At 53.9% G+C, this 22828-nt stretch overlaps 1 protein-coding gene across 1 annotated transcript in view; it reads right to left on the reverse strand.

Annotated features, from left to right (window-relative positions):
* The window catches only part of LOC129865972 (uncharacterized), a gene marked incomplete at its 5' end in the record, with an annotated part of 121753 nt that overhangs the window by 76223 nt on the left and 22702 nt on the right, over positions 1-22828 (reverse strand). The window contains 4 exon segments of the mRNA XM_055939098.1: positions 12046-12163; positions 14906-14989; positions 21439-21541; positions 21755-21806. Of these exon segments, the coding sequence (XP_055795073.1) occupies positions 12046-12163; positions 14906-14989; positions 21439-21541; positions 21755-21806 (357 nt within the window).

Here is a 22828-nt window from a genome sequence, read left to right on the forward strand (position 1 = left end):
ATACCATGGTCACCCCCCCCACCTCTCTCCAGTAAAACATGGTCACCCCCCCTCTCCCCAGTAATACCATGGTCATCCCCCACTCTCCCTAGTAATACCATGGTCACCCCCCCCACCTCTCTCCAGTAAAACATGGTCATCCCCCACTCACTCCAGTAATACCATGGTCATCCCCCCTCTCCCCAGTAATACCATGGTAGTCCCCCTCTCTCCAGTAATACCATGGTCATCCCCCCTCTCCTCCAGTAATACCATGGTCACCCCCCCTCTCTCCAGTAATACCGTGGTCATCCCCTCTCTCTCCAGTAATACAATGGTCATCCCCCCTCTCCCCAGTAATACCATGGTCATCCCCCCTCTCTCCAGTAATACAATGGTCATCCCCCCTCTCCCCAGTAATACCATGGTCACCCCCCCTCTCTCCAGTAATACCATGGTCATCCCCCCTCTCTCCAGTAATACCATGGTCACCCCCCCTCTCTCCAGTAATACCATGGTCATCCCCCCTCTCCCCAGTAATACCATGGTCATCCCCCCCTCTCTCCAGTAATACCATGGTCACCCCCCCTCTCCCCAGTATTACCATGGTCATCCCCCCTCTCCCCAGTAATACCATGGTCATCCCCCCTCTCCCCAGTAATACCATGGCCACCCCCCTCTCTCCAGTAATACCATGGCCACCCCCCCCCTCTCTCCAGTAATACCATAGTCATCCCCCCTCTCTCCAGTAATACCATGGTCACCCCCCCTCCTCTCCAGTAATACCATGTTCATCCCCCCTCTCCCCAGTAATACCATGGTCACCCCCCCTCTCCCCAGTAATACCATGGTCATCCCCCCTCTCCCCAGTAATACCATGGTCACCCCCCCTCTCTCCAGTAATACCATGGTCACCCCCCTCTCCCCAGTAATACCATGGTCACCCCCCCTCTCCCCAGTAATACCATGGTCACCCCCCTCTCCCAGTAATACCATGGTCACCCCCCCTCTCTCCAGTAATACCATGGTCATCCCCCCTCTCTCCAGTAATACCATGGTCACTATACCATGGTCACCCCCCCTCTCTCCAGTAATACCATGGTCATCCCCCCTCTCTCCAGTAATACCATGGTCACCCCCCCTCTCTCCAGTAATACCATGGTCATCCCCCCTCTCCCCAGTAATACCATGGTCATCCCCCCCTCTCCCCAGTAATACCATGGTCACCCCCCCTCTCCAGTAATACCATGGTCATCCCCCCTCTCCCCAGTAATACCATGGTCATCCCCCCTCTCCCCAGTAATACCATGGTCATCCCCCCTCTCCCCAGTAATACCATGGTCACCCCCCCTCTCTCCAGTAATACCATGGTCATCCCCCCTCTCTCCAGTAATACCATGGTCACCCCCCCTCTCTCCAGTAATACCATGGTCATCCCCCCTCTCCCCAGTAATACCATGGTCACCCCCCCTCTCTCCAGTAATACCATGGTCACCCCCCCTCCCAGTATACCATGGTCACCCCCTCTCCCCAGTAATACCATGGTCATCCCCCCTCTCCCCAGTAATACCATGGCACCCCCCCTCTCCAGTAATACCATGGCCACCCCCCCTCTCTCCAGTAATACCATGGTCATCCCCCTCTCTCCAGTAATACCATGGTCACCCCCCCTCTCTCCAGTAATACCATGGTCATCCCCCCTCTCCCCAGTAATACCATGGTCACCCCCCCTCTCCCCAGTAATACCATGGTCATCCCCCCTCTCTCCAGTAATACCATGGTCACCCCCCCTCTCTCCAGTAATACCATGGTCACCCCCCTCTCCCCAGTATACCATGGTACCCCCTCTCCCAGTAATACCATGGTCACCCCCCCTCTCCCCAGTAATACCATGGCCACCCCCCTCTCTCCAGTAATACCATGGCCACCCCCCCTCTCTCCAGTAATACCATGGTCATCCCCCCTCTCTCCAGTAATACCATGGTCATCCCCCCTCTCTCCAGTAATACCATGGTCACCCCCCCTCTCTCCAGTAATACAATGGTCATCCCCCCTCTCTCCAGTAATACCATGGTCATCCCCCCCTCTCTCCAGTAATACAATGGTCATCCCCCCTCTCCCCAGTAATACCATGGTCATCCCCCCCTCTCCCCAGTAATACCATGGTCATCCCCCCTCTCTCCAGTAATACCATGGTCATCCCCCACTCTCCCCAGTAATACCATGGTCACCCCCCCCTCTCTCCAGTAATACCATGGTCATCCCCCTCTCTCTCCAGTAATACCATGGTCACCCCCCTCTCCCCAGTAATACCATGGTAGTCCCCCCTCTCCCCAGTAATACCATGGTCACCCCCCCTCTCCAGTAATACCATGGTCACCCCCCCTCTCCCCAGTAATACCATGGTCACCCCCCCTCTCCCCAGTAATACCATGGTCACCCCCCCTCTCCAGTAATACCATGGTCACCCCCCCTCTCCCCAGTAATACCATGGTCATCCCCCCTCTCCAGTAATACCATGGTCACCCCCCCTCTCCCCAGTAATACCATGGTCACCCCCCCCTCTCTCCAGTAATACCATGGTCACCCCCCCTCTCTCCAGTAATACCATGGTCATCCCCCCTCTCTCCAGTAATACCATGGTCACCCCCCCTCTCCCCAGTAATACCATGGTCATCCCCCCTCTCCCCAGTAATACCATGGTCACCCCCCCTCTCCCCAGTAATACCATGGTCACCCCCCCTCTCCCCAGTAATACCATGGTCACCCCCCCTCTCTCCAGTAATACCATGGTCACCCCCCCTCTCTCCAGTAATACCATGGTCATCCCCCCTCTCTCCAGTAATACCATGGTCACCCCCCCTCTCCCCAGTAATACCATGGTCAGCCCCCCCTCTCCCCAGTAATACCATGGTCATCCCCCCTCTCCCCAGTAATACCATGGTCACCCCCCCTCTCCAGTAATACCATGGTCACCCCCCCTCTCCCAGTAATACCATGGTCATCCCCCCTCTCCAGTAATACCATGGTCATCCCCCCTCTCCCCAGTAATACCATGGTCACCCCCCTCTCTCCAGTAATACCATGGTCACCCCCCCTCTCTCCAGTAATACCATGGTCATCCCCCCTCTCCCAGTAATACCATGGTCATCCCCCCTCTCCCCAGTAATACCATGGTCACCCCCCCCTCTCCCCAGTAATACCATGGTCATCCCCCCTCTCCCCAGTAATACCATGGTCATCCCCCTTCTCAGTCCAGTAATACCATGGTCACCCCCCCTCTCCCCAGTAATACCATGGTCATCCCCCACTCTCCCTCCAGTAATACCATGGTCACCCCCCCCCCTCTCTCCAGTAATACCATGGTCATCCCCCCCTCTCTCCAGTAATACCATGGTCACCCCCCCTCTCCCCAGTAATACCATGGTCAGCCCCCCTCTCTCCAGTAATACCATGGTCACCCCCCCTCTCCCCAGTAATACCATGGTCATCCCCCCTCTCTCCAGTAATACCATGGTCACCCCCCCTCTCTCCAGTAATACCATGGTCACCCCCCCTCTCTCCAGTAATACAATGGTCACCCCCCCTCTCTCCAGTAATACCATGGTCATCCCCCCTCTCTCCAGTAATACAATGGTCATCCCCCCTCTCCCCAGTAATACCATGGTCACCCCCCCTCTCTCCAGTAATACCATGGTCATCCCCCCCTCTCTCCAGTAATACCATGGTCACCCCCCCTCTCTCCAGTAATACCATGGTCACCCCCCCTCTCCCCAGTAATACCATGGTCATCCCCCCCTCTCTCCAGTAATACCATGGTCACCCCCCCTCTCCCCAGTAATACCATGGTCATCCCCCCTCTCCCCAGTAATACCATGGTCATCCCCCCTCTCCCCAGTAATACCATGGTCACCCCCCTCTCTCCAGTAATACCATGGTCACCCCCCCTCTCCCAGTAATACCATGGTCATCCCCCCTCTCCCCAGTAATACCATGGTCATCCCCCCTCTCCCAGTAATACCATGGTCACCCCCCTTCCAGTAATACCATGGTCACCCCCCCCTCCAGTAATACCATGGTCACCCCCCTCTCTCCAGTTATACCATGGTCATCCCCCCCTCTCTCCAGTAATACCATGGTCACCCCCCTCTCCCCAGTAATACCATGGTCACCCCCCCTCTCCCCAGTAATACCATGGTCACCCCCCCCCTCTCTCCAGTAATACCATGGTCACCCCCCCTCTCTCCAGTAATACCATGGTCACCCCCCCTCTCCCCAGTAATACCATGGTCATCCCCCCTCTCCCCAGTAATACCATGGTCATCCCCCCTCTCTCCAGTAATACCATGGTCACCCCCCTCTCTCCAGTAATACCATGGTCACCCCCCCTCTCCCCAGTAATACCATGGTCACCCCCCCTCTCCCCAGTAATACCATGGTCATCCCCCCCTCTCTCCAGTAATACCATGGTCACCCCCCCCCTCTCCCCAGTAATACCATGGTCACCCCCCCTCTCCCCAGTAATACCATGGTCACCCCCCCCTCTCCCCAGTAATACCATGGTCACCCCCCCTCTCCCCAGTAATACCATGGTCACCCCCCCTCTCCCCAGTATTACCATGGTCATCCCCCACTCTCCCCAGTAATACCATGGTCACCCCCCCTCTCCCCAGTAATACCATGGTCACCCCCCCTCTCTCCAGTAATACCATGGTCACCCCCCCTCTCTCCAGTAATACCATGGTCATCCCCCCTCTCTCCAGTAATACCATGGTCACCCCCCCTCTCTCCAGTAATACCATGGTCACCCCCCCTCTCCCCAGTAATACCATGGTCACCCCCCCTCTCTCCAGTAATACCATGGTCACCCCCCCTCTCTCCAGTAATACCATGGTCACCCCCCCTCTCTCCAGTAATACCATGGTCACCCCCCCCTCTCTCCAGTAATACCATGGTCACCCCCCCTCTCTCCAGTAATACCATGGTCACCCCCCCCTCTCCCCAGTAATACCATCGTAGTCCCCCCCTCTCCCCAGTAATACCATGGTCATCCCCCACTCTCCCCAGTAATACCATGGTCACCCCCCCTCTCTCCAGTAATACCATGGTCACCCCCCCTCTCTCCAGTAATACCATGGTCACCCCCCCTCTCTCCAGTAATACCATGGTCATCCCCCCTCTCTCCAGTAATACCATGGTCACCCCCCTGTCCAGTAATACCATGGTCACCCCCACCCTCCAGTAATACCATGGTCACCCCCCTCTCTCCAGTAATACCATGGTCACCCCCCCTCTCTCCAGTAATACCATGGTCACCCCCCCTCTCTCCAGTAATACCATGGTCACCCCCCCTCCCCAGTAATACCATGGTCACCCCCCTCTCCAGTAATACCATGGTCACCCCCCCTCTCTCCAGTAATACCATGGTCACCCCCCCTCTCTCCAGTAATACCATGGTCACCCCCCCCTCTCCCCAGTAATACCATCGTAGTCCCCCCCTCTCCCCAGTAATACCATGGTCATCCCCCCCTCTCTCCAGTAATACCATGGTCACCCCCCTCTCTCCAGTAATACCATGGTCACCCCCCCTCTCTCCAGTAATACCATGGTCATCCCCCCTCTCCCCAGTAATACCATGGTCATCCCCCCTCTCCCCAGTAATACCATGGTCACCCCCCTGTCCAGTAATACCATGGTCACCCCCACCCTCCAGTAATACCATGGTCACCCCCCTCTCTCCAGTAATACCATGGTCATCCCCCCTCTCTCTCCAGTAATACCATGGTCACCCCCCTCTCCCCAGTAATACCATGGTCACCCCCCCCACCTCTCTCCAGTAAAACATGGTCACCCCCCCTCTCCCCAGTAATACCATGGTCATCCCCCACTCTCCCTAGTAATACCATGGTCACCCCCCCCCACCTCTCTCCAGTAAAACATGGTCATCCCCCCCTCACTCCAGTAATACCATGGTCATCCCCCCTCTCCCCAGTAATACCATGGTAGTCCCCCTCTCTCCAGTAATACCATGGTCATCCCCCCTCTCCTCAGTAATACCATGGTCACCCCCCCTCTCTCCAGTAATACCGTGGTCATCCCCTCTCTCTCCAGTAATACCATGGTCTGTTCCCCTCTCTCCAGTAATACAATGGTCATCCCCCCTCTCCCCAGTAATACCATGGTCATCCCCCCTCTCTCCAGTAATACAATGGTCATCCCCCCTCTCCCCAGTAATACCATGGTCACCCCCCCTCTCTCCAGTAATACCATGGTCATCCCCCCCTCTCTCCAGTAATACCATGGTCAGCCCCCCTCTCTCCAGTAATACCATGGTCATCCCCCCTCTCCCCAGTAATACCATGGTCATCCCCCCCTCTCTCCAGTAATACCATGGTCACCCCCCTCTCCCCAGTATTACCATGGTCATCCCCCCTCTCCCCAGTAATACCATGGTCATCCCCCCTCTCCCCAGTAATACCATGGCCACCCCCCTCTCTCCAGTAATACCATGGCCACCCCCCCCCCTCTCTCCAGTAATACCATAGTCATCCCCCCTCTCTCCAGTAATACCATGGTCACCCCCCCCCTCTCCAGTAATACCATGTTCATCCCCCCTCTCCCCAGTAATACCATGGTCACCCCCCCTCTCCCCAGTAATACCATGGTCATCCCCCCTCTCCCCAGTAATACCATGGTCACCCCCCCTCTCTCCAGTAATACCATGGTCACCCCCCTCTCCCCAGTATTACCATGGTCATCCCCCCTCTCCCCAGTAATACCATGGTCATCCCCCCTCTCCCCAGTAATACCATGGCCACTCCCCTCCCTCCAGTAATACCATGGCCACCCCCCCTCTCTCCAGTAATACCATGGTCATCCCCCCTCTCTCCAGTAATACCATGGTCACCCCCCCCTCTCTCCAGTAATACCATGGTCAGCCCCCCCTCTCCCCAGTAATACCATGGTCACCCCCCCTCTCCCCAGTAATACCATGGTCACCCCCCCTCTCCCAGTAATACCATGGTCACCCCCCCTCTCCCCAGTAATACCATGGTCATCCCCCCTCTCCCCAGTAATACCATGGTCACCCCCCCTCTCTCCAGTAATACCATGGTCACCCCCCCTCTCCCCAGTAATACCATGGTCATCCCCCCTCTCCCAGTAATACCATGGTCACCCCCCCTCTCCCCAGTAATACCATGGTCATCCCCCCCTCTCTCCAGTAATACCATGGTCATCCCCCCTCTCCCCAGTAATACCATGGTCACTCCCCCCTCTCTCCAGTAATACCATGGTCATCCCCCCTCTCTCCAGTAATACCATGGTCACCCCCCCTCTCCCCAGTAATACCATGGTAGTCCCCCCTCTCCCCAGTAATACCATGGTCACCCCCCCTCTCCCCAGTAATACCATGGCCACCCCCCTCTCTCCAGTAATACCATGGCCACCCCCCCTCTCTCCAGTAATACCATGGTCACCCCCCCTCTCTCCAGTAATACCATGGTCACCCCCCCCCTCTCTCCAGTAATACCATGGTCATCCCCCCCTCTCTCGAGTAATACCATGGTCACCCCCCGTCTCCCCAGTAATACCATGGTCACCCCCCCTCTCCCCAGTAATACCATGGTCACCCCCCCTCTCCCCAGTAATACCATGGTCACCCCCCCCCTCTCCCCAGTAATACCATGGTCACCCCCCTCTCTCCAGTAATACCATGGTCACCCCCCCCTCTCTCCAGTAATACCATGGTCACCCCCCCCTCTCTCCAGTAATACCATGGTCATCCCCCCCTCTCTCGAGTAATACCATGGTCACCCCCCGTCTCCCCAGTAATACCATGGTCACTCCCCCCTCTCCCCAGTAATACCATGGTCACCCCCCCTCTCTCCAGTAATACCATGGTCACCCCCCCTCTCTCCAGTAATACCATGGTCACCCCCCCTCTCTCCAGTAATACCATGGTCACCCCCCCTCTCTCCAGTAATACCATGGTCACCCCCCCCTCTCCCCAGTAATACCATGGTCACCCCCCCTCTCCCCAGTAATACCATGGTCACCCCCCCTCTCCCCAGTATTACCATGGTCATCCCCCACTCTCCCCAGTAATACCATGGTCACCCCCCCTCTCCCCAGTAATACCATGGTCACCCCCCCTCTCTCCAGTAATACCATGGTCACCCCCCCTCTCTCGAGTAATACCATGGTCATCCCCCCTCTCCCCAGTAATACCATGGTCACCCCCCCTCTCCCCAGTAATACCATGGTCACCCCCCCTCTCTCCAGTAATACCATGGTCACCCCCCCTCTCTCCATTAATACCATGGTCACCCCCCCTCTCTCCAGTAATACCATGGTCACCCCCCCTCTCCAGTAATACCATGGTCACCCCCCCCTCTCTCCAGTAATACCATGGTCACCCCCCCCCTCTCCCCAGTAATACCATCGTAGTCCCCCCCTCTCCCCAGTAATACCATGGTCATCCCCCCTCTCTCCAGTAATACCATGGTCACCCCCCCCTCTCTCCAGTAATACCATGGTCACCCCCCCTCTCTCCAGTAATACCATGGTCATCCCCCCTCTCCCCAGTAATACCATGGTCATCCCCCCTCTCCCCAGTAATACCATGGTCACCCCCCTGTCCAGTAATACCATGGTCACCCCCACCCTCCAGTAATACCATGGTCACCCCCCTCTCTCCAGTAATACCATGGTCATCCCCCTCTCTCCAGTAATACCATGGTCATCCCCCCTCTCTCCAGTAATACCATGGTCACCCCCCTCTCTCCAGTAATACCATGGTCATCCCCCCTCTCTCTCCAGTAATACCATGGTCACCCCCCTCTCCCCAGTAATACCATGGTCACCCCCCCCACCTCTCTCCAGTAAAACATGGTCACCCCCCCTCTCCCCAGTAATACCATGGTCATCCCCCACTCTCCCTAGTAATACCATGGTCACCCCCCCCCACCTCTCTCCAGTAAAACATGGTCATCCCCCCCTCACTCCAGTAATACCATGGTCATCCCCCCTCTCCCCAGTAATACCATGGTAGTCCCCCTCTCTCCAGTAATACCATGGTCATCCCCCCTCTCCTCAGTAATACCATGGTCACCCCCCCTCTCTCCAGTAATACCGTGGTCATCCCCTCTCTCTCCAGTAATACCATGGTCTGTTCCCCTCTCTCCAGTAATACAATGGTCATCCCCCCTCTCCCCAGTAATACCATGGTCATCCCCCCTCTCTCCAGTAATACAATGGTCATCCCCCCTCTCCCCAGTAATACCATGGTCACCCCCCCTCTCTCCAGTAATACCATGGTCATCCCCCCTCTCTCCAGTAATACCATGGTCACCCCCCCTCTCTCCAGTAATACCATGGTCATCCCCCCTCTCCCCAGTAATACCATGGTCATCCCCCCCTCTCTCCAGTAATACCATGGTCACCCCCCTCTCCCCAGTAATACCATGGTCATCCCCCCTCTCCCCAGTAATACCATGGTCATCCCCCCTCTCCCCAGTAATACCATGGCCACCCCCCTCTCTCCAATAATACCATGGCCACCCCCCCCCTCTCTCCAGTAATACCATAGTCATCCCCACTCTCTCCAGTAATACCATGGTCACCCCCCCTCCTCTCCAGTAATACCATGTTCATCCCCCCTCTCCCCAGTAATACCATGGTCACCCCCCCTCTCCCCAGTAATACCATGGTCATCCCCCCTCTCCCCAGTAATACCATGGTCACCCCCCCTCTCTCCAGTAATACCATGGTCACCCCCCTCTCCCCAGTATTACCATGGTCACCCCCCCTCTCCCCAGTAATACCATGGTCATCCCCCCTCTCCCCAGTAATACCATGGCCACCCCCCTCCCTCCAGTAATACCATGGCCACCCCCCCTCTCTCCAGTAATACCATGGTCATCCCCCCTCTCTCCAGTAATACCATGGTCATCCCCCCTCTCTCCAGTAATACCATGGTCACCCCCCCTCTCTCCAGTAATACCATGGTCATCCCCCCTCTCTCCAGTAATACCATGGTCACCCCCCCTCTCCCCAGTAATACCATGGTCATCCCCCCTCTCCCCAGTAATACCAAGGTCATCCCCCCCTCTCCCCAGTAATACCATGGTCATCCCCCCTCTCTCCAGTAATACCATGGTCATCCCCCACTCTCCCCAGTAATACCATGGTCATCCCCCCTCTCTCCAGTAATACCATGGTCATCCCCCTCTCTCTCCAGTAATACCATGGTCACCCCCCCTCTCCCCAGTAATACCATGGTAGTCCCCCCTCTCCCCAGTAATACCATGGTCATCCCCCCTCTCCCCAGTAATACCATGGTCACCCCCCCTCTCCAGTAATACCATGGTCACCCCCCCTCTCCCCAGTAATACCATGGTCATCCCCCCTCTCCCCAGTAATACCATGGTCACCCCCCCTCTCCAGTAATACCATGGTCACCCCCCCTCTCCCCAGTAATACCATGGTCATCCCCCCTCTCCAGTAATACCATGGTCACCCCCCCTCTCCCCAGTAATACCATGGTCACCCCCCCCCTCTCTCCAGTAATACCATGGTCATCCCCCCCTCTCTCCAGTAATACCATGGTCATCCCCCCTCTCTCCAGTAATACCATGGTCACCCCCCCTCTCTCCAGTAATACCATGGTCACCCCCCCTCTCCCCAGTAATACCATGGTAGTCCCCCTCCAGTAATACCATGGTCACCCCCCCTCTCCCCAGTAATACCATGGCCACCCCCCTCTCTCCAGTAATACCATGGCCACCCCCCCCTCTCTCCAGTAATACCATGGTCATCCCCCCTCTTTCCAGTAATACCATGGCCACCCCCCCCTCTCTCCAGTAATACCATGGTCACCCCCCCTCTCTCCAGTAATACAATGGTCATCCCCCCTCTCTCCAGTAATACCATGGTCATCCCCCCCTCTCTCCAGTAATACAATGGTCATCCCCCCTCTCCCCAGTAATACCATGGTCATCCCCCCTCTCCCCAGTAATACCATGGTCATCCCCCCTCTCTCCAGTAATACCATGGTCATCCCCCACTCTCCCAGTAATAACATGGTCACCCCCCCTCTCTCCAGTAATACCATGGTCATCCCCCTCTCTCTCCAGTAATACCATGGTCATCCCCCCTCTCCCCAGTAATACCATGGTCATCCCCCCTCTCCCCAGTAATACCATGGTCACCCCCCCTCTCCAGTAATACCATGGTCACCCCCCCTCTCCCCAGTAATACCATGGTCATCCCCCCTCTCCCCAGTAATACCATGGTCACCCCCCCTCTCCAGTAATACCATGGTCACCCCCCCTCTCTCCAGTAATACCATGGTCATCCCCCCTCTCCGGTAATACCATGGTCACCCCCCCTCTCCCCATACCATGGTCATCCCCCCTCTCCAGTAATACCATGGTCACCCCCCCTCTCCCAAGTAATACCATGGTCACCCCCCCCTCTCTCCAGTAATACCATGGTCATCCCCCCCTCTCTCCAGTAATACCATGGTCATCCCCCCTCTCTCCAGTAATACCATGGTCACCCCCCCTCTCCCCAGTAATACCATGGTAGTCCCCCTCTCTCCAGTAATACCATGGTAGTCCCCCTCTCTCCAGTAATACCATGGTCACCCCCCCTCTCCCCAGTAATACCATGGTCATCCCCCCTCTCCCCAGTAATACCATGGTCATCCCCTCTCCCCAGTAATACCATGGTCATCCCCTCTCTCCAGTAATACCATGGTCATCCCCCCTCTCCCCAGTAATACCATGGTCATCCCCCCTCTCCAGTAATACCATGGTCATCCCCCCTCTCCAGTAATACCATGGTCATCCCCCCCTCTCTAGTAATACCATGGTCACCCCCCCTCTCCAGTAATACCATGGTCATCCCCCCTCTCCCCAGTAATACCATGGTCATCCCCCCTCTCCAGTAATACCATGGTCATCCCCCCTCTCCAGTAATACCATGTTCACCCCCCCTCTCCAGTAATACCATGGTCATCCCCCCTCTCCCCAGTAATACCATGGTCATCCCCCCCAGTCCTACCGTGTGACAGCATCATGTGTGTCTGGCTGTATGAGGTGATGGAAGTAGTCCTCCACCACTGCTTCAGTCAGGTGTTTCTTCAGGTACGGGAAGTAAAGGGGGTGGCGTGATATCACACCTGAGGGGGGAGAGAGTGCATTAATATCACACCTGAGGGGGGAGAGAGTCCATTAATATCACACCTGAGGGGGGAGAGAGTCCATTAATATCACACCTGAGGGGGGAGAGAGTGCATTAATATCACACCTGAGGGGGGAGAGAGTCCATTAATATCACACCTGAGGTGGGAGAGAGTCCATTAATATCACACCTGAGGGGGGAGAGAGTCCATTAATATCACACCTGAGGGGGGAGAGTCCATTAATATCACACCTGAGGGGGGAGAGAGTCCATTAATATCACACCTGAGGGGGGGAGAGAGTCCATTAATATCACACCTGAGGGGGGAGAGAGTCCATTAATATCACACCTGAGGGGGGAGAGAGTCCATTAATATCACACCTGAGGGGGGAGAGTCCATTAATATCACACCTGAGGGGGGAGAGAGTCCATTAATATCACACCTAAGGGGAGAGAGTCCATTAATATCACACCTGAGGGGGGAGAGAGTCCATTAATATCACACCTGAGGGGGGAGAGAGTCCATTAATATCACACCTGAGGGGGGAGAGAGTCCATTAATATCACACCTGAGGGGGGAGAGAGTCCATTAATATCACACCTGAGGGGGGAGAGAGTCCATTAATATCACACCTGAGGGGAGAGAGTCCATTAATATCACACCTGAGGGGGGAGAGAGTCCATTATTATCACACCTGAGGGGGGAGAGAGTCCATTAATATCACACCTGAGGGGGGAGAGAGTCCATTAATATCACACCTGAGGGGGGAGAGAGTCCATTAATATCACACCTGAGGGGGGAGAGAGTCCATTAATATCACACCTGAGGGGGGAGAGAGTCCATTAATATCACACCTGAGGGGGGAGAGAGTCCATTAATATCACACCTGAGGGGGGAGAGAGTCCATTAATATCACACCTGAGGGGAGAGAGTCCATTAATATCACACCTGAGGGGGGAGAGAGTCCATTATTATCACACCTGAGGGGGGAGAGAGTCCATTATTATCACACCTGAGGGGGGAGAGAGTCATTAATATCACACCTGAGGGGGGAGAGAGTCCATTAATATCACACCTGAGGGGGGAGAGAGTCCATTAATATCACACCTGAGGGGGGAGAGAGTCCATTAATATCACACCTGAGGGGGGAGAGAGTCCATTAATATCACACCTGAGGGGGGAGAGAGTCCATTATTATCACACCTGAGGGGGGAGAGAGTCCATTAATATCACACCTGAGGGGGAAGAGAGTCCATTAATATCACACCTGAGGGGGAAGAGAGTCCATTAATATCACACCTGAGGTGGAGAGTCCATTATTATCACACCTGAGGTGGAGAGTCCATTAATATCACACCTGAGGGGGGAGAGAGTCCATTAATATCACACCTGAGGGGGGAGAGAGTCCATTAATATAACACCTGAGGGGGGAGAGAGTCCATTAATATCACACCTGAGGGGGGAGAGAGTCCATTAATATCACACCTGAGGGGGGAGAGAGTCCATTAATATAACACCTGAGGGGGGAGAGAGTCCATTAATATCACACCTGAGGGGGAGAGTCCATTAATATCACACCTGAGGGGGGAGAGAGTCCATTAATATCACACCTGAGGGGAGAGAGTCCATTAATATCACACCTGAGGGGGAGAGTCCATTAATATCACACCTGAGGGGGGAGAGAGTCCATTAATATAACACCTGAGGGGGGAGAGTCAATTAATATCACACCTGAGGGGGAAGAGAGTCCATTAATATCACACCTGAGGGGGAGAGTCCATTAATATCACACCCGAGGGGGAGAGTCCATTAATATCACACCTGAGGGGGAGAGTCCATTAATATCACACCTGAGGGGGGAGAGAGTCCATTAATATCACACCTGAGGGGGGGAGAGAGTCCATTAATATCACACCTGAGGGGGGGAGAGAGTCCATTAATATCACACCTGAGGGGGGAGAGTCCATTAATATCACACCTGAGGGGGGAGAGAGTCCATTAATATCACACCTGAGGGGGGAGAGTCCATTAATATCACACCTGAGGGGGGAGAGAGTCCATTAATATCACACCTGAGGGGGAGAGAGTCCATTAATATCACACCTGAGGGGGGAGAGTCCATTAATATCACACCTGAGGGGGGAGAGAGTCCATTAATATCACACCTGAGGGGGGAGAGTCCATTAATATAACACCTGAGGGGGGAGAGTCCATTAATATCACACCTGAGGGGGGAGAGAGTCCATTAATATCACACCTGAGGGGGAGAGTCCATTATTATCACACCTCAGGAGAGAGTCCATTAATATCACACCCGAGGGGAGAGAGTCCATTAATATCACACCTGAGGGGGAGAGTCCATTAATATCACACCTGAGGGGAGAAAGTCCATTAATATCACACCTGAGGGGAGAGAGAGTCCATTATTATCACACCTCAGGAGAGAGTCCATTAATATCACACCCGCGGGGAGAGAGTCCATTAATATCACACCTGAGGGGGGAGAGTCCATTAATATCACACCTAAGGGGAGAGAGTCCATTAATATCACACCTGAGCGGGAGAGTCCATTAATATCACACCTGAGGGGAGAGAGTCCATTAATATCACACCTAAGGGGAGAGAGTCCATTAATATCACACCTGAGCGGGAGAGTCCATTAATATCACACCTGAGGGGGGAGAGTCCATTAATATCACACCTGAGGGGGGAGAGTCCATTAATATCAGTGAGTCTTACCGATGTTACTAGAGTCTCCCTTGTCTCCACTCCTGGTGTAGGCCAACTCTTCCAGTCTGTAGGAGTGGGGACCACTGGGCAGATCTGGAGAGAGAGAACAGTGAGAGAAAGAAAGACAATCAGGAATGAGAGAAGGGTTAAACCTGGAATCAGATATGATTATCACAATGAACCAGTCATCTCAGATGAGACTGTGGTCAGAGACCAGCAATAGACTCTGATTATCACAATGAACCAGCCTCTCTCATCATTCATGGGGGGCAGAGTGTTCCTATCCACAGAGGGGTAGGTAATCTATTAGTTCTGCCTCTCTCTTCATTCATGAGGGGCCAGAGTGTTCCTATCCACAGAGGGGTAGGTAATCTATTAGTTCTGCCTCTCTCTTCATTCATGGGGGGGGCCAGTGTTCCTATCCACAGAGGGGTAGGTAATCTATTAGTTCTGCCTCTCTCTTCATTCATTGGGGGGACAGAGTGTTCCTATCCACAGAGGGGTAGGTAATCTATTAGTTCTGCCTCTCTCTTCATTCATGAGGGGCCAGAGTGTTCCTATCCACAGAGGGGTAGGTAATCTATTAGTTCTGCCTCTCTCTTCATTCATGGGGGGGCCAGTGTTCCTATCCACAGAGGGGTAGGTAATCTATTAGTTCTGCCTCTCTCTTCATTCATTGGGGGGACAGAGTGTTCCTATCCACAGAGGGGTAGGTAATCTATTAGTTCTGCCTCTCTCTTCGTTCATGGATGAGCCAGAGTGTTCCTATCCACAGAGGGGTAGGTAATCTATTAGTTCTGCCTCTCTCTTCATTCATGGAGGAGCCAGAGTGTTCCTATCCACAGAGGGGTAGGTAATCTATTAGTTCTGCCTCTCTCTTCATTCATGGAGGAGCCAGAGTGTTCCTATCCACAGAGGGGTAGGTAATCTATTAGTTCTGCCTCTCCATTCATTGAGATCAGGAATGCCCAAGAAAACAATCCTAATAGTGACAATCAAGAACCAGTATTCTTAGAAGAGCTTTATATTATTTTACTTCCCTCTATAGGTCAATGGGGAAACTGCAGGCAGAGAGTAGTGTATTGAGGACTGGGGGGGGGGGGTTGAGTAGTGTATAGAGGACTAGGGGGGGTTGAGTAGTGTATAGAGGACTAGGGGGGGTTGAGTAGTGTGTAGAGGACTAGGGGGGGTTGAGTAGTGTATAGAGGACTAGGGGGGGTTGAGTAGTGTGTAGAGGACTAGGGGGGGTTGAGTAGTGTATAGAGGACTAGGGGGGTTGAGTAGTGTGTAGAGGACTAGGGGGTTGAGTAGTGTATAGAGGACTAGGGGGGGGTTGAGTAGTGTATAGAGGACTAGGGGGGGTTGAGTAGTGTATAGAGGACTAGGGGGGGGTTGAGTAGTGTATAGAGGACTAGGGGGGGGGTTGAGTAGTGTGTAGAGGACTAGGGGGGGTTGAGTAGTGTATAGAGGACTAGGGGGGTTGAGTAGTGTGTAGAGGACTGGGGGGGGGTTGAGTAGTGTGTAGAGGACTAGGGGGGGGTGTTGAGTAGTGTATAGAGGACTAGGGGGGGGGGGTGAGTAGTGTATAGAGGACTAGGGGGGGGTTGAGTAGTGTGTAGAGGACTAGGGGGGGGGGTTTGAGTAGTGTATAGAGGACTAGGGGGGGTTGAGTAGTGTGTAGAGGACTAGGGGGGGGTTGAGTAGTGTATAGAGGACTAGGGGGGGGGTGAGTAGTGTATAGAGGACTAGGGGGGGTTGAGTAGTGTGTAGAGGACTAGGGGGGGGTTGAGTAGTGTATAGAGGACTAGGGGGGGGTTGAGTAGTGTGTAGAGGACTAGGGGGGGGTTGAGTAGTGTGTAGAGGACTAGGGGGAGTTGAGTAGTGTGTAGAGGACTAGGGGGGAGGGGGTTGAGTAGTGTGTAGAGGACTAGGGGGGGTTGAGTAGTGTGTAGAGGACTAGGGGGGGTTGAGTAGTGTATAGAGGACTAGGGGGGGTTTGAGTAGTGTATAGAGGACTAGGGGGGGTTGAGTAGTGTATAGAGGACTAGGGGGGGATTGAGTAGTGTATAGAGGACTAGGGGGGGTTGAGTAGTGTGTAGAGGACTAGGGGGGGGTTGAGTAGTGTGTAGAGGACTAGGGGGGGTTGAGTAGTGTATAGAGGACTAGGGGGGGTTGAGTAGTGTATAGAGGACTAGGGGGGGGGTTGAGTAGTGTGTAGGGGACTAGGGGGGTTGAGTAGTGTATAGAGGACTAGGGGGGTTGAGTAGTGTGTAGGGGACTGGGGGGTTGAGTAGTGTATAGAGGACTAGGGGGGGTTGAGTAGTGTGTAGGGGACTGGGGGGTTGAGTAGTGTATATAGGACTAGGGGGGGCTGAGTAGTGTATAGAGTACTAGCGGGGGTTGAGTAGTGTGTAGAGGACTAGGGGGGGGTTGAGTAGTGTGTAGAGGACTAGGGGGGCTGAGTAGTGTATAGAGGACTAGGGGGGTTGAGTAGTGTATAGAGGACTAGGGGGGGTTGAGTAGTGTGTAGAGGACTAGGGGGGTTGAGTAGTGTATAGAGGACTAGGGGGGGGGGGTTGAGTAGTGTGTAGAGGACTAGGGGGGGGGTTGAGTAGTGTATAGAGGACTAGGGGGAGGGTTGAGTAGTGTGTAGAGGACTAGGGGGGGTTGAGTAGTGTATAGAGGACTAGGGGGGGGTTGAGTAGTGTGTAGAGGACTAGGGGGGTTGAGTAGTGTATAGAGGACTAGGGGGGGTTGAGTAGTTTATAGAGGACTAGGGGTGTTGAGTAGTGTATAGAGGACTAGGGGTGTTGAGTAGTGTATAGACGACTAGGGGGGGGGGGGGGGGGTTGAGTAGTGTGTAGAGGAATAGGGGGGCTGAGTAGTGTATAGAGGACTAGGGGGGGGTTGAGTAGTGTATAGAGGACTAGGGGGGGTTGAGTAGTGTATAGACGACTAGGGGGGGGGGGTTGAGTAGTGTGTAGAGGAATAGGGGGGCTGAGTAGGTGTATAGAGGACTAGGGGGGGTTGAGTAGTGTATAGAGGACTAGGGGGGGTGTGAGTAGTGTATAGAGGACTAGGGGGGGTTGAGTAGTGTATAGAGGACTAAGGGGGGGGGGAGGTGAGTAGTGTGTAGAGGACTAGGGGGGGTTGAGTAGTGTATAGAGGACTAGGGGGGGTTGAGTAGTGTATAGAGGACTAGGGGGGGTTGAGTAGTGTATAGAGGACTAGGGGGGGTTGAGTAGTGTGTAGAGGACTAGGGGGGGTTGAGTAGTGTGTAGAGGACTAGGGGGGGTTGAGTAGTGTGGAGAGGACTAGGGGGGGTTGAGTAGAGTGTAGAGGACTTGGGGGGGTTGAGTAGTGTGTAGAGGACTAGGGGGGGTTGAGTAGTGTATAGAGGACTAGGGGGGGTTGAGTAGTGTGTAGAGGACTAGGGGGGGGTTGAGTAGTGTATAGAGGACTAGGGGGGGTTGAGTAGTGTGTAGAGGACTAGGGGGGGTTGAGTAGTGTTTAGAGGACTAGGGGGGGGTTGAGTAGTGTATAGAGGACTAGGGGGGGGTGGTTGAGTAGTGTTTAGAGGACTAGGGGGGGGTTGAGTAGTGTATAGAGGACTAGGGGGGGTTGAGTAGTGTGTAGAGGACTGGGGGGGGTTGAGTAGTGTGTAGAGGACTAGGGGGGTTGAGTAGTGTGCAGAGGACTAGGGGGGGGGGGTTGAGTAGTGTGTAGAGGAATAGGGGGGCTGAGTAGTGTATAGAGGACTAGGGGGGGTTGAGTAGTGTATAGAGGACTAGGGGGGGTTGAGTAGTGTATAGAGGACTAGGGGGATTGAGTAGTGTATAGAGGACTAAGGGGGGGGGAGGTGAGTAGTGTGTAGAGGACTAGGGGGGGTTGAGTAGTGTATAGAGGACTAGGGGGGGTTGAGTAGTGTATAGAGGACTAGGGGGGGTTGAGTAGTGTATAGAGGACTAGGGGGGGTTGAGTAGTGTGTAGAGGACTAGGGGGGGGTTGAGTAGTGTGTAGAGGACTAGGGGGGGTTGAGTAGTGTGGAGAGGACTAGGGGGGGTTGAGTAGAGTGTAGAGGACTAGGGGGGGTTGAGTAGTGTGTAGAGGACTAGGGGGGGTTGAGTAGTGTATAGAGGACTAGGGGGGTTGAGTAGTGTGTAGAGGACTAGGGGGGGTTGAGTAGTGTATAGAGGACTAGGGGGGGTTGAGTAGTGTGTAGAGGACTAGGGGGGGTTGAGTAGTGTTTAGAGGACTAGGGGGGGGTTGAGTAGTGTATAGAGGACTAGGGGGGGGTGGTTGAGTAGTGTTTAGAGGACTAGGGGGGGGGGTTGAGTAGTGTATAGAGGACTAGGGGGGGTTGAGTAGTGTGTAGAGGACTGGGGGGGGTTGAGTAGTGTGTAGAGGACTAGGGGGGTTGAGTAGTGTGCAGAGGACTAGGGGGGGTTGAGTAGTGTATAGAGGACTAGGGGGGGTTGAGTAGTGTGTAGAGGACTAGGGGGGGTTGAGTAGTGTATAGAGGACTAGGGGGGTTGAGTAGTGTATAGAGGACTAAGGGGGGGGATGAGTAGTGTGTAGAGGACTAGGGGGGGTTGAGTAGTGTGTAGAGGACTATGGGGGGTTGAGTAGTGTGTAGAGGACTAGGGGGGGGTTGAGTAGTGTATAGAGGACTAGGGGGGGTTGAGTAGTGTGTAGAGGACTAGGGGGGGTTGAGTAGTGTGTAGAGGACTAGGGGGGGGGGTTGAGTAGTGTGTAGAGGACTAGGGGGGGTTGAGTAGTGTGTAGAGGACTAGGGGGGGGGGTTGAGTAGTGTGTAGAGGACTAGGGGGGTTGAGTACTGTATAGAGGACTAGGGGGTTGAGTAGTGTATAGAGGACTAGGGGGGTTGAGTAGTGTGGAGAGGACTAGGGGGGGTTGAGTAGAGTGTAGAGGACTAGGGGGGGTTGAGTAGTGTGTAGAGGACTAGGGGGGGGGGGGTTGAGTAGTGTGTAGAGGACTAGGGGGGGTTGAGTAGTGTGTAGAGGACTAGGGGGGTTGAGTACTGTATAGAGGACTAGGGGGTTGAGTAGTGTATAGAGGACTAGGGGGGTTGAGTAGTGTGGAGAGGACTAGGGGGGGTTGAGTAGAGTGTAGAGGACTAGGGGGGGTTGAGTAGTGTGTAGAGGACTAGGGGGGGTTGAGTAGTGTGTAGAGGACTAGGGGGGGGTTGAGTAGTGTATAGAGGACTAGGGGGGGTTGAGTAGTGTGTAGAGGACTAGGGGGGGTTGAGTAGTGTATAGAGGACTAGGGGGGGTTGAATAGTGTGTAGAGGACTAGGGGGGGTTGAGTAGAGTGTAGAGGACTAGGGGGGGTTGAGTAGTGTGTAGAGGACTAGGGGGGGGTTGAGTAGTGTATAGAGGACTGGGGGGGTTGAGTAGTGTATAGAGGACTGGGGGGGTTGAGTAGTGTGTAGAGGACTAGGGGGGGTGGAGTAGTGTGTAGAGGACTAGGGGGGGTTGGGTAGTGTATAGAGGACTAGGGGGGGGTTGAGTAGTGTGTAGAGGACTAGGGGGGGTTGAGTAGTGTGTAGAGGACTAGGGGGGTTGAGTAGTGTATAGAGGACTAGGGGGGGTTGAGTAGTGTGTAGAGGAATAGGGGGGCTGAGTAGTGTGTAGAGGACTAGGGGGGGTTGAGTAGTGTATAGAGGACTAGGGGGGGTTGAGTAGTGTATAGAGGACTAGGGGGGTTGAGTAGTGTGTAGAGGACTAGGGGGGGTTGAGTAGTGTATAGAGGACTAGGGGGGTTGAGTAGTGTATAGAGGACTAGGGGGGGGTTGAGTAGTGTGTAGAGGACTAGGGGGTTGAGTAGTGTGTAGAGGACTAGGGGGGGTTGAGTAGTGTGTAGAGGACTAGGGGGGGGGTTGAGTAGTGTGTAGAGGACTAGGGGGGGTTGAGTAGTGTATAGAGGACTAGGGGGGGGGGTTGAGTAGTGTGTAGGGGACTAGGGGGGTTGAGTAGTGTGCAGAGGACTAGGGGGGGTTGAGTAGTGTATAGAGGACTAGGGGGGGTTGAGTAGTGTATAGAGGACTAGGGGGGGTTGAGTAGTGTATAGAGGACTAGGGGGTTGAGTAGTGTGTAGAGGACTAGGGGGGGGTTGAGTAGTGTATAGAGGACTAGGGGGGTTGAGTAGTGTATAGAGGACTAGGGGGGGTTGAGTAGTGTGTAGAGGACTAGGGGGGGGTTGAGTAGTGTGTAGAGGACTAGGGGGGGGGTGAGTAGTGTGTAGAGGACTAGGGGGGGGTTGAGTAGTGTGTAGAGGACTAGGGGGGGGTTGAGTAGTGTATAGAGGACTAGGGGGGTTGAGTAGTGTATAGAGGACTAGGGGGGGTTGAGTAGTGTGTAGAGGACTAGGGGGGGGTTGAGTAGTGTATAGAGGACTAGGGGGTTGAGTAGTGTGTAGAGGACTAGGGGGGGTTGAGTAGTGTATAGAGGACTAAGGGGGGGTGGGGGTGAGTAGTGTGTAGAGGACTAGGGGGATTGTGTGGAGACCAGGTGATGGCGTACCTGCGACAGGTACAGCTTTCTCCTCCGCTGGGGGCGGAGCCTCAGAGTCTGACTCCGCCTCAGTGTGCGTCTCGGCGTGCTCTCCACCAATGTGCACGTCCACCTGCAGCGACGTCATCGATAAACAATGAATGATTACAGCAACCAATGAATATAATCAGTTAGAGTCTATCGACCACTAAAATAAAACAATCTACACGAACCATAAATAAATTATCTGTTTCGATCAATAAATCAACCCATCAATTAATATACCAGCAAATCGATCAATTAATCTGATCAGTATCGACGAGGATTAATATTGAGAAGACGTTACCTTCAGCTGAGACTTTGAGTGCATGAAGAAGAAAGGTTTCAGAACCGGTGAGCTGCAAAAAGACATGATAAAAACAGTCCTGAAAAGACCCACCTCAAATACAACATGGGAGTAGTTCGTGTGTGAGAGAAGGGCTGTGTGGCAGTCAGGAAATGGGGTCAGTCGGTGATTGGTCACAGTGATTGGTCACTGACGGTGATTGGTCAAGCAAAATAACAGCCGGTTTCCACGGTAATTGACCGTTAATGAACATAAACACATTGAGCAGCTCCTGGATTCCACACAGAAGCCTTCAAGCCACTGATACAGACCTTTGGAAAATCTACATTTTAAAAAGTCTAATAAATCCATGTAATATAGCCTACAGCATCCCAATACATCCATTATTTATTTAAGACAGGTCTAAAGAAACATGATATGAAGAAAATGTAGTTTATTTCAGAAGAACAGAATAGCATACTCTGAGTCAATCCTTATGTTAGGTCCTGATCTGGCTATGCCATATGGCTGTGGGGCTACACTAGTTCATTTAGCAGGTCCTGATCTGGCTGTGGGCTACACTAGTTCATTTAGCAGGTCCTGATCTGGCTGTGGGCTACACTAGTTCATTTAGCAGGTCCTGATCTGGCTGTGGGCTACACTAGTTCATTTAGCAGGTCCTGATCTGGCTGTGGGCTACACTAGTTCATTTAGCAGGTCCTGATCTGGCTGTGGGCTACACTAGTTCATTTAGCAGGTCCTGATCTGGCTGTGGGCTACACTAGTTCATTTAGCAGGTCCTGATCTGGCTGTGGGCTACACTAGTTCATTTAGCAGGTCCTGATCTGGCTATGCCATGTGGCTGTGGGCTACACTAGTTCATCTAGCAGGTCCTGATCTGGCTGTGGGCTACACTAGTTCATTTAGCAGGTCCTGATCTGGCTGTGGGCTACACTAGTTCATTTAGCAGGTCCTGATCTGGCTGTGGGCTACACTAGTTCATTTAGCAGGTCCTGATCTGGCTAGGCCATGTGGCTGTGGGCTACACTAGTTCATTTAGCAGGTCCTGATCTGGCTGTGGGCTACACTAGTTCA

This window comes from Salvelinus fontinalis, chromosome 11 (assembly GCF_029448725.1).
Source record: "Salvelinus fontinalis isolate EN_2023a chromosome 11, ASM2944872v1, whole genome shotgun sequence".
In the NCBI taxonomy this organism is placed as follows: Eukaryota; Metazoa; Chordata; class Actinopteri; order Salmoniformes; family Salmonidae; genus Salvelinus; species Salvelinus fontinalis.